This window comes from Panthera tigris, chromosome D3, assembly GCF_018350195.1.
Source record: "Panthera tigris isolate Pti1 chromosome D3, P.tigris_Pti1_mat1.1, whole genome shotgun sequence".
Lineage (NCBI taxonomy): Eukaryota > Metazoa > Chordata > Mammalia > Carnivora > Felidae > Panthera > Panthera tigris.
Genome location: NC_056671.1, coordinates 37,020,992 through 37,033,207, shown reverse-complemented (window position 1 = coordinate 37,033,207; position 12,216 = coordinate 37,020,992). Strand labels below are relative to the sequence as shown.

The following is a 12,216-nucleotide window of genomic DNA, read 5'->3' as shown; positions in this document are numbered from 1 at the left end:
GAGTGAGAAGCCATTCAACAAGAATTGGATGAACATGGTCAACTTCACAGTCCCTAAACTCATGGGGACTTAGGATACCAACAGCTTTCTGGGCTCTTATTGGCTACATCAGACTTCATCTCAGCACCTGCAGCTGGGCTGGTCCCTCCAGCAGAATTTGCCCAGGGGTCCCTCCCCAGAAGATGGGCCCAGGTCCAGACTCTGGTTCTGTCAGTCTGGGGTTAGTTAGTACAATACCTCTCCAGGTATCTTTAGCTGGGAGCTGGTCTGCAAGGTCAAGACAGAGGTGTGTGTTTGGTAGGCAGTGTATGTGGTGTATAGGTGGAGGGAGTGAGTTTGGGTGGAGCTAGAAGGGAAATATTAAGCCAAACATTGGAAGAAAACCCCAAATTTCTGAAGGGAAGCAGGAAGCAAATGCAAAATGGATCATCAATTAAAGACAAGATCAGAGAAGGATAGGGAAGCAGGTGAGTAAGGACAGCTGGACTTTGTTGTCACCGGACCTGAGAAGGTGCAGACTGGATCTGGTGAGAAGGGGGTGACCCAGATAAACACAGAGAAAAAGGCACCTGTGGCTTGTCCTTCTAAAGGAGTTGGGAGAGAGGGATATGGCACCAGATAGTGCCCATATATGGGATGGATTTACTAAAGTTTTGATGGATCCTGTAAAGACTGAAAAATAATCCATCCGTCAACTGCTGAGCCCTACAAGACCAGATCTTGTCCCCAGATGGAAGGGAATCTAAATGTCATATTTGATCAGGAAGGATTTAAAAAAAATTTTTTTAACATTTATTTATTTAAAGAGAGAAAGAGGCAGAATGCGAGCCGAGGGGGCAGAGAAAGAGAGAGAGACACTGAATCTACAGCAGGCTCCAGCCTCTGAGCTGTCAGCACAGAGCCCGACACGGGGCTCGAACTCACAAACCATGAGATCAGGACGTGAGCCGAAGTGGAACGTTTAACCAACTGAGCCCCCCAGGTGCCCCCCTATCAGGAAGGATTTTAAAGAAAGAAGGGCCTTTATATGTGACTAAGTCAGCAAACGGAGACTGAAACTGCTCATTTAAACCAGAATTGCAGCAATTACTATACATCAGCTGAGCACTTACTGGTGACACACACTTGTTGAGGGACTCCTAGGACACAAAGAAGAATCTGTTTCTCTGAACAACTTTAATGACACAGGCTGTGAGTGCGGGGATCCCTCACAACTTTGTGGTGTTTAGTATCATCTCCACTTCCTGGTGCAATGGGAATCACATGAAACATACATGAAGCGAACAAGGATGGTGCTTGGGTATAAGCGCTCAGTATCCGCGCACACAAAGCATTAGCCTCCCAGTTATGGCAGGCTCAGTGGGGTCAGTGTCCCTGATCTGCCTCCATGGATAAGTTACCAAACCTGCATTGCTGTATGATTGCAATTCACTGGCACGGCTGAGTTTACGACATTCACATAGTGCCTTTCAACCCTGGCTACACAGAGGAATCACCTCTGGAGCATTTTTAAATGCAAATGACCGGCCACCACCCCAGACCCCATAAATGATAATCCGTGGGGGCAGGACCTAGGCGCTGATGTTGTTAAATTCTAATGTGCAGCCCGGGGAGAGAACTGTACTAATTGTGCCTCTTCACCTGGAGCACAGAGAAGAGCCAGCCAAACAGGTGAGCTCCGAGTTTCCCACAAAAGGAAGCCTAAGGAAACAGACATCACCTAACAGGGTGTTTGGTGTAGAAGAGCTGCTCCTGCAGCTCCAGCTAACGCTGAACATTCTCTGCCTCACGATCTCCCGCCTTTCCCTGCCCCAAGACTCAGCCTGCTCAGGTCATGGTGAACCGACATGACTAAAGGAAACAAAATATAATGGTAACATCTACAAATGAGACCTTAATCCCTCCATTTCTTCTCTGCCCATTATTTCTCCTGGAGAATTTTTTTTTTTTTTTTTTTTTTTTTTGGTCATATGCACTTTTCAATTCTGTGGACTTCAAAAGCAAGTCTACCAACATCATCAAGAAATGCCTGGGGTTGCAGCAAGGAAGGCAGCTGAGAACAGGGTCCTCAAGAGACATCGGGACCCTTTGTACAACGGGGTCCCAGTGTATGTTCCTTGCATGAATGGATAAGTGAATTAGCAAACACAAGGACAAAAATTAGAAATATGGAATAGAAATAGCTATCTCACAAGAAAATATTATTCCCTACCCTAAGAAGGTATTAGCTATTTAAAATGCTAACTCCCTTTAAGAAAAGCTACGGAAGCTTCTAAAGGCATTTCGCATGTTTGTGAATATCTTGAACTCCCCTCCACCCCACACTTCTAAAATGAACAAAAGAATACCCATGAATCCAGGAGTACAGTTGTCAGGAGCTGGGAAAACTAGATTTTGTGCAAAAACAGAGATGGTGTTTGGATGGAGGAGGTCAAAAGGTACAAACTACCAGCTATAAATAAACAATTCCTGGGGAAGTAATGTGCAGCATGGTGACCATAGTTAATAATACCCTGTTGCGTATTTGAAAGTTGCAAAAGGTGGGGCGCCTGGGTGGCTCAGTCAGTTGAGCGTCCGACTTCAGCTCAGGTCACGATCTCACGGCCCGTGAGTTCGAGCCCCGTGTCGGGCTCTGGGCTGATGGCTCAGAGCCTGGAGCCTGCTTCTGATTCTGTGTCTCCCTCTCTCTCTGCCCCTCCCCCGTTCATGCTCTGTCTCTCTCTGTCCCAAAAATAAATAAACGTTAAAAAAAAAAAAAATTAAAAAAAAAAAAAAAGAAAGAAAGTTGCAAAAGGAGTAAATCTTTAAAAAGTTCACATCAGGGGCGCCTGGGCGGCTTGGTCGGTTATACGTCCGACTTCAGCCCAGGTCGATTTCACGGTCCATGAGTTCGAGCCCCGAGTCGGGCACTGTGCTGACAGCTCAGAGCCTGGAGCCTGTTTCAGATTCTGTGTCTCCCTCTCTCTCTGCCCCTCCCCTGTTCATGCTCTGTCTCTCTCTGTCTCAAAAATAAATAAACGTTAAAAAAAATTTAAAAAAAATAAAAAGTTCACATCACAAGAAGAAAAATGTGTAACTACATATGGGAATGGATGTTAACTATACTTATCGTGGTGATCACTTTGCAATATACACAAACATCGAATCATTATGTTGTACACTTGAAACTAACATATATAATATGTCAATTATACCTCATTTGAAAAAAAAAAAAAAAGAAATGCCAGAATTAGAGGCTCAGAATAAAGGGGCTGGAAAGCTAGACAGGGGAATTCTGAGGGTGGGGAAAGAGTGCTAGCCAACCATAGTGCATAGTAACGGGGACAGAAGGTAAGCCAAGTGGCAGAAAGAGTTGTGGAAATAACTTTTCTTTTAAATTTTTTTTAACATTTATTCATTTTTGAGAAACACAGAGAGATAGAGCGTGAGTGGGGGAGGGGCAGAGAGATAAGGAGACACAGAATGCGAAGCAGGTTCCTGGCTCTGAGCTGTCAGTGCAGAGCCCGACGCGGGGCTCAAACTCACAGACCACGAGATCATAACCTGAGCTGAAGTCAGACGCTTAACAGACTGAGCAACCCAGGCGCCCAGGAAATAACTTATTTATTAGTTATTAGCCAATCTAGGGGCTGGGTAAGGGTTTTATGGTTGTTAAGGCAACCCCACCATCTCTGGAGCATTTGTGGGCAGTGCCACCCCCCACTGCCAATGGTTCAAGTCTGAGCACAAGAACCTCATACCCTCAAGTTATTTGTGTATTGCATGAAGTGCAGGGAGCTAAGGTTTTGATCTTTGCAGGAAAAATACCCCTTCTTTTTGACCTTGGCTGACAAAATTCTAGGCAAGCCATCCAAAAGAGGATCAGAAGGCAACTCTGGCTGGGTGGGATCCCTAACTCGTCACAAAAAAAAGAAAACACACACACACACACACAAACACGCAAATCCAGACACAGGACAGTTGATACAGGGCATCGTAACAAGGCAGCAGTAAGCTGCAGGCTGTGCTGGGTGGTCAGGTTGGGTTTTAGGTAAGAAACGGGGGTGCAATTAGGGTAAGGGGGTAATGCAGACCAATCAGACAGCTGGAAGTCCATACACTACTTGCAGTAATGGAGGAAGGAGGCGTTTGGGATAGACAAAGTTATGGATAAGGCAAGGTAGTCCTGACTGAGCCAGACGGGCTATGGATAGCCATGGCCGTGGCAGGAGTTGGAACTGGATGGGCCAAGGGGGCACACGATGACAGCAAGGCTTCAGCAGCACTGGCCTAAAGGCAGTGTTAGACCACATTAGGAGAAAGCATGTGGGCATCAGACTTATTAGAAGTGGCCGGGGGAGCCCTTGGGTGGCTCACTTGGTTGAGCATCCAACTTCAGCTCAGGTCATGATCTCACCATTTGTGAGTTCGAGCCCCACATCGGGCTCTCTACCATCAGCACAGAGCCCGCTTCAGATCCTCTGCCCCCCTCTCTCTCTGCACCTCCCCCATTTGTGCTCTCGTATTCTCTCTCTCAAAAATAAATAAGCATTTTAAAAAGCGGCTGGGGGGCACCTGGGTGGTTCAGTCAGCTAAGTGTCTGACTCTTGATTTTGGCTCAGGTCATGATCTCACACGAGATCAGAGCCCACACTCTGGGCACTGGCAGCACAGAGCCTGCTTGGGCTTCTCTCTCCCTCTATCTCTGCTCCTTCCCTCCTCTCATTCTCAATCTCTCTCTCTCTCAAAATAAGTACATTTTTTTTAAAAACCTTAAAAATATATTACAAGTGGTTGGTCATAGTTAGTTTAGACAGCTGGTGACTATTTGCAGTCAAACAAGGAGAAACAAATTTAAAAAAAAAATCAGGGAATCGTTTAAAGGAAGGAACAAAAATTCAGGGACACAATCTGGATAAGGGGATACAAAAAAAAAAAAAAAAAAAGAAAAGGTAGACGCAGCCAAGGGAACAGAAAGAAGGTCAGAAACTAGGGGAAATCCTGAGGGAAGTGATTGTAAGTGCTGGGCCTGAGGTAACAAGATAATCGCTGTTAGTCAAATTCTGTCACTACGAAAAACGTTGGAAGACATTTAAAAGTGTGTGCTATGTAATAATCAGCATTGTGACGTGAGGAGCTCCCCCCTCCCCCCAAATGTTCTCTTTTAACCAAAAATGATCTGCTAAACTCCAGCATCTTCTTTATTGTCGCGGAGCATTTCCTGAGGTTCTGACAGGAAATTAGGGAACGGTGCAACAAAATGCAGGAAATACTTCAGGGAATGGGGAACGATGGCATTTGCTATAAATACTCATTGATCTAAATTTGACATTCCCACCAGCAATGCAGGAGGTTCTCTGGCACAAGAATTTGAGTCCCACTGCCTGCTAGGCCAAAAGATCAGACTTCAAAGATACTTCAGGAATGAAGAGATTCAAACTTCAAACAGTAGATTCAGAAAAGAAAAAAAAACGAAAAATAAATAAATAAATAAGGCGCGCACACGTGCCGAAGCCAGCATTTTGTGAATTTCCACACCACAGTTTCTGGATGAACACTCTGAGGTAAATGCTTACCCAGGCAAGAATGTCATCCACCGGGTTGATTTGGATTCTCACTGCCTCCATTGTCTGTCTCCTGCCCCCAAGCAAGACACAAAATCACTGGGAACAAGTTAACCCAAAGAAAGCTCTCCTGACCCAGCCTTGAAAAAAAAAAAAAAAAAAAAAACAAAACAACAAAGACTCAAGTGGAAGGATTCTGTGCTATTAAATGGTTACTCTGGGCACTGTCACCCTCAGCATAAAAGACATGAAAATGCAGTGAACCCAGCTATCGTGTGGTGCTTCATGCTGAAATAGCTCCCTGGCCGGCATGTTCCAACAGAACCCAAGTTCATGACCTTAACTAAATTACTTCTTATAAAGGATTTTTTTCCCCTCCTCATTAATTGTGAAATGCCTTTATTTACCCAATTGTCCGTGGATACGTATTCGTATTTTGAAATTAAAACAAGTGAAAGAATTATTGGAAGTGTGTAAATAACCCACAGGCATCTTTCTTAGGAGACATAGTTTTTCTTGTTTGTGCAAACATTTCCGAGGAAGGTTACTAAAAAACTTCATCTAAGGTCTAAGATGGAGAGTTCTCTCTGGTTGTCTCCAGTTAAATCTTTGTAATCAGGGGTGCCTGGGTGGCTTGGTCGGTTAAGCGTCCGACTTCGGCTCAGGTCATGATCTCGCGGTCCGTGAGTTCGAGCCCCGCGTCGGGCTCTGTGCTGACCGCTCAGAGCCTGGAGCCTGTTTCAGATTCTGTGTCTCCCTCTCTCTCTGCCCCGCCCCTGTTCATGCTCTGTCTCTCTCTGTCTCAAAAATAAATAAACGTTAAAAAAACTAAAAAAAAATCTTTGTAATCAAAGTGCAGACTTAACTTTATTCATTAGGAATTATTTAATTAAATTTTAGGGAGCTCCTGGGCGGCTCAGACAGTGGAGCTTCTGACTCTTGATTTTGGCTCACGTCATGATCTCACGGTTCGTGGGAGTCCCAAGTCAGGCTCTGAGCTGACAGCACACAGCCTGCTTGGGATTCTCTCTCTCCCGCTCTCTCTCTCTCTCTGTCCCTTCCCTGCTTACATGCATGTGCTCTCTCTTCTCAAAGATAAATAAACTTAAAACAATTAAAATTTTCTGTGTCTGCCATAGGTGTTCCAGTAACAAATCATACTTAGTTGGTGAAACAACACACCATTCTAAACTTCTAATAGAATTATCTTCAAACTTGACTTCTTTACATCATAAATCTCCTACAGTATACTTTTAAAAAGAATTTACTGCTTAAGGAATAGCTTGTCAATGCAATGGTAAGCAATACTTTCAGAATGAGTACAAGGTCATGGAATCGACTGGTGGCCTGCTTTTCAAATTCCAAAAGATCTAGGGAACACGGCTCTAATACCTTTCTGTCAAAGACCATGTTGGAAGGGACAAGTTGAAGGTGACAAGCATCAACTGAAGTTCACAAGTATGTACATTCATTAAGTGATGTATTAATTCCCTGCAACAGGTGCACTGAAGTAGGAACGGGGAGCGGCAACGGAGAGAGGAACACTGTTCGTGTTCTGTCAGGAAATAACGGGGTCCTCCCTTTACCATTACAGAAGAAGTAGGTGTCATAAAGTAGCTTGCTTGTAGGAATTATGTGAAGAAACATCTATGGAAGAATACACAAGAAACCAAAGTAGTGCTTGCCTCAAAAGAAGGTGACAAAAGTCAAGGCTTAATCCCTTTCTATATACCCTTTAGTACTCTTTGGATTTTGTTCCATGGGCATGGATTATCTATACAAAAACTTATTTTAAGTTGATTGATTCGTAAGTAAAGATATTGATTGCAATGTGGCTCAGCAAAGTTGGGGGCTGTTAACTGCGAGGAATGTTGCAAAGCAACGAACATACAGATTATGAATAAAACTGTCCCTGGCCTCAAGAAGCTCAAGTCAGCGGGCGAGACAGATTGGCGAGACAATTGTTTACACCACCATGATAAGTAGGTAAGTATGACAAGTGCACTGAGCAGAGAGACCCCTGGGAATTCAGGGAAGAGCATCTAAGAAATACATCAGCATCCAGGGGACCAGGAAGGTTTTCCAGGATGTTGGAACCTAAACAGCAGACTTGCCTGACACTTAACAGCCTGTGTGTCAGGAAATACTGGTTGCCTATGAGGAGGTACCAGTGTGCCTGAAATAACGGCCCTTAGCTCTGGGACAACAGGCCAGCCGGAGTCCCATCCTCCTTGGTTTACCCCCAGTGTGATGTCACTGTTATTTTGTGTATACATGAGAAACAGCGAGGGGTGTGGGCACCAGGCCAAGCCCATAAGGTGGCGTTTCTAGAAAAATCACAGAGAAGGCAGTGCTGAGAACGGAGAAGAGGGGAGGAGGGAGGTTTGGTGAGAGAACTATCACAATATTTCATGGGAAAAATAAACAATTCCTGAGCCTAGTCAGTAGTGGGGACAACAAAGCAAAACCAAACAAAACATAACGTGGAGACAGATTTTCAGGGGGTAAAATCAACAAGTCTTAATGACCAATGAATGTGGGCAATGAAAGAGGGAGGTAGGCACACACGACAGGCATAACAGTAAGAGCCATTGTCACGGGTTGTATGCCTGTGACACGAGGAGGTGCCCAACGCCACACCAATATTTCCATGCGTTATTGAATCACATGAATCCTATCCATTTTATAGACAGGAAGACTGACATTCAGAGATGTTAAGATGTTAACCAAGGTCATGGCTCATCAGAGGGACAGGTCTGGTACTTAAAGCCCAAGACTATTTAATTCCAAATCCAGACTCCAAATTGTGAAATGATTATGCATCCCAGAGAATACAGCTAAGAAGAGGGCCTCCCTCATAAGCTCTATGTAATATAGTAACAACGATGCTTGTAGATTACCTACTTTAAGGGCTAACCCTGCACTAAACACTGTTTGTTCCAAGCGCTTTTCTTGCATTGTTTCATGTCATCATTAACAGCCTCTCCAGGGAGGCACTATAATTTATTCCCATTTTGCAGATGGTGAAACCAAAGCACAGGACATTAAGTAACTTGTCCAATTCCGCCCAGCTAGTAGGGCCAGAGAATAAAACATCTAAAGTTTAAAGATCTATCTTGTCACTCCCCAAATTTGCTGCAGATGATAATGAATATCCATAGGACTTTATGAATGAATTATTATAAAATGGTAGTGTTTCGAGGATGATTACCTTGAAATAAGTGGGTATATCAACATTTTATGATATGTGCTTATATAGCAATACAATTCTAAGAGTGGCACAAGACTTCACAAAACAGTACATATGTTCATTTCACCTCTTTGTGGCATTTGAATTCTTCATCACGTCATATTAGCTACAGTGGTAGGCTTTATATTCAATGTCTGGAAAAGAGGAAGGGAAAAGGAGTGGGCTGAAGTCCAGAATATATAGAAGATGGGCAGTGATGTTTATTACACACATCCTTGTTTCCAACTGCTAAGACCAATATTTTTTATTGGCCCTTACCTGGGCAATACAGCTCCAGAGAAAAGAAAACTGTGCCTGTGAAATCCCCTAAGTCACACGTATGTTACTGTGAGTATATACATGCTAAATTTGAATGCTATGCCATTTTGATGATCGAGTAAATGTTCTTTTATTCACACAATACATTTTACCCCTATGCTTGGAAATACCTATTTTTACTTTTAAAAAAGAAGGACTTAAAACAGAAAAGCTGATGAGCCAACCCATGAAGCAATTTTAATTCTATGTAATTGCTAGCTGTGGACTTAACCTTATTTTAAGAAACACACCACCTTTTATTTTAGACTTAGGAATAACTCACTTTAAACAGGTTACGTTTCAAGGTAAATGAGCCACTGGGTCCTATACTGTGAGTTGTAAGGTGATCCAGAGAGAGACTGCAGAAATTATAGAGAACTGCTAATAATCTAAGGGCTGTTAGATAATGATCATTTTCAAAAACGCAGGCACCAGACAGCTAGTTCATCAGTGATACAGGTCAGGATTATTTTATTATGACCAAATTATACCATTACACACATCATTTCTGCTATATATGTAGGGCACAAATTATTATTTTTTAAATGAAAACTCCCTTTAAAATGCCTGTTAAGAAGCACAGTGTTGGTTGATGGGGTGGAGACCAGCAAATGTGGAAGGCGGTGTGATGAAAGATTCAAAGGCTCCCGCTGTGGGTGGCTTCCCACGGCATCTTAAGCAGGAAAGCCCCATGAGGTCCCACTTTCTCCAAACACCATTCATAACCTCTGGAGCCAAGTGCTCGGCTCCTAGGGGCAAGAAAAACATTCGGGGCATCTCCTCCATCTAGAACTTTCAATTTCTGAGAACAATAAAACTGAGCCAAGCTGCACTCTGTGCACCGTGTGGGAAACTGGGACTTGTTCACTTTCAACAACCCCAGAGAAATGAGTTGGGCTTGCGGCGCCCTTTCTTGCGGCTCCTTTCTAGCACACAAAACTATGTAAATTCCCTCTATGTCCCAGCCCAACTCCCGGCAGAGCAGGCGCCTGGCATTCAAAGCTGTGTTGCCAGCTCCGGTCCAGTGCGTTCATCACGAATGCCTGAATGAATGAGATGGACACGTTTCTGTGGAGTTCACAACTCACCACAATGCCCAAACACACAGTTTTCCCACGAGGGTATTTCGCATTCCGCCTACCTACTTTTGACTCGTACTTTTTTTTTTTTTTAATGAAATGTATATTTGTGGGAATGTGCCCATGGTCATATGTTGCACCATTACGATGCATTCAACAAATACTGTGACCGCTTAGCCAAGTAGAAGCGACGCTGGGAAGACTTAACCCTAGGGTCGAGTGGGGGGGAATGGAGTGATCCGCAGAAAGGGAAAGAGGCATTCTGTTTCTCCCCCGGCATTGATAGAAGCCTCGACAATCAGCTTGGGGTTTCCGTTCTCCGCAAACCTTGCCCAGGGAAGCACGGAACCCTGCAGCGAGCGAGCCTGCAAAGTCCTCCGGTCGCCGCCGGCTCCCTCACCCCGCGGCCTAAATTCGCGCGGGGAATGAGCTGGTTTGGCCACTCCGGGGCGGGGGGCGGCACATAAAGCGCCCTTTGGAAGGCGCAAACTGTGGCTCGGACGCCGTCTGCAGGGCCGCCGGCGGTCCAGGACAGCTGGCGGGGGGCGCGCTTCTCACTATGGCTTGTCCCCACTAGCCCACCTGGGCCGCGAGTGGCTCCAAGGAGCCCGCCCTTTCCCCGCCGCGGACCAGCGGGCTTTCCACTGCAGGACAATGAGGGCGACTCGGAGGATGCTTTTCCCATTCATTGCCTGCGCCCGGCCAGCAGCCCGGGGCTGCGAACTGGGGACCGCTGCAGGGTCGTAACGAGCCCCCCCGCCCCCGTCCCGTACCCCCCGCCCCACTCCCGCCATCCCCGCACCGCTAGCTTCAGCGGCGCTCTGGATCGCAGAAAACAGAGCGGGACCTCCCCGGAGCCCGAGGAGTTTCAAGCCCAAGGGTCGGACGAGCGGGCTGCGTCCGTCCCGGGCGGCGTCCCCAGCCCTCTCTGGCTCGGCCAGGGAGACGACTCCCACGGGCCGCGCGGGAGACTCACGCGTGCTATCCCCCCGGGACGGAGGTGAACGAGGATGAGCGCACCGACCCAACAAGCGGCAAAGCGGCGGGCTTTGTCCCGCAGCCGCCCCCGCCCGCCGGGGGACCGGAGACCGGGTCTCACCTCTCTGCTGGCACCGCGCGGCGACCCAGAGCAGCGAGGCCAGGAGCGCGACCCCCGCGCCACCGCCGCGCATCTCGCAGCCGCCGTTCGGGTGGGCTCCGGGAAGAAAGGCGCGGCCACGCGCGGGGTCTCTCCGCAGAGCGCGAGTCCGCCCTTCCCCGCCGGGCTCTGGCCTCCCGCCCGCCGGCCCCTCGGACACACCCCCCCGACCTCCGCCGCGCCCGCCCCTTCCCGCCCCGGCCCGCGCACACCCCTCCCCCACGGGGCCCCTCGCTCGGCCCCGGCGACCCGCGGGGACCGGCCGCTCCAGCTGGCCGCCCGCCCTGCGCGGTGCCCCGAGCGTCCCGACTCGGGGGTGTGACCCCCCTCCGAGCGGGAGAGGTGGGCGGAGAAAGTGTCTGGGAAGGAGGAGAAAAATCTGCTGAAGTGGGTCCGGGCGAGTGGATTCCGAGAAAGTATTTGCCCTGCCGACCCTTCCGGCCCCACGGCGGCTCCGCGCCCAGGCCGGGCCCGGGAGCCGGGAGGACGCGCCGCTGCCGAGACCGGCCTTACCTCGCAGCCCGCGCCCCCCGGCGCCCCCCGGCCGGCTGCGTGCCGCAGCCTTCGGAAAGCCCCCCGGAGTGTAACTGACCAGCGCCCCTCTCCCTCGCAAGGTCGCCGGGCCCCGGGCCGCCAGACTCCTTTCCAGGCCGGGACTCGGGGCCTTAGCTGAGGATTTTGTGAAGATTTTTCTGAAAATGAGTTGTAACTTGTTTCCCACTTCGTGTAAGGAAGGCAAGAGGGGTCACTTGGACTTAATTATTAGTTTACCCTTGCTTACAGCGGGGGAAAAAGATGTCCCTTTTTTTTTTTTTTTTTTTTTTTTTTGGAAGTTAGTCTTAACACGAGAGTTCAACTGCTTTGTTCTTTTTTTTTTCTTTTTAACTACATCTGGTCCTTGTTAATTTT

The 12,216-nt window shown here is 47.4% G+C and overlaps 1 protein-coding gene across 1 annotated transcript in view; it reads right to left on the bottom strand.

Annotated features, from left to right (window-relative positions):
• Positions 1 to 11,435, bottom strand: part of LAMA1 (laminin subunit alpha 1) — a 167,741-nt gene extending 156,306 nt beyond the window's left edge. Inside the window, exon 1 of the mRNA XM_042962825.1 lies at positions 11,269 to 11,435. Within this exon, the coding sequence (XP_042818759.1) occupies positions 11,269 to 11,341 (73 nt within the window). The 5' untranslated portion in view covers positions 11,342 to 11,435. The remainder of the gene's footprint in view (positions 1 to 11,268) is intronic.
• Between the last annotated feature and the right edge of the window lie 781 nt (positions 11,436 to 12,216).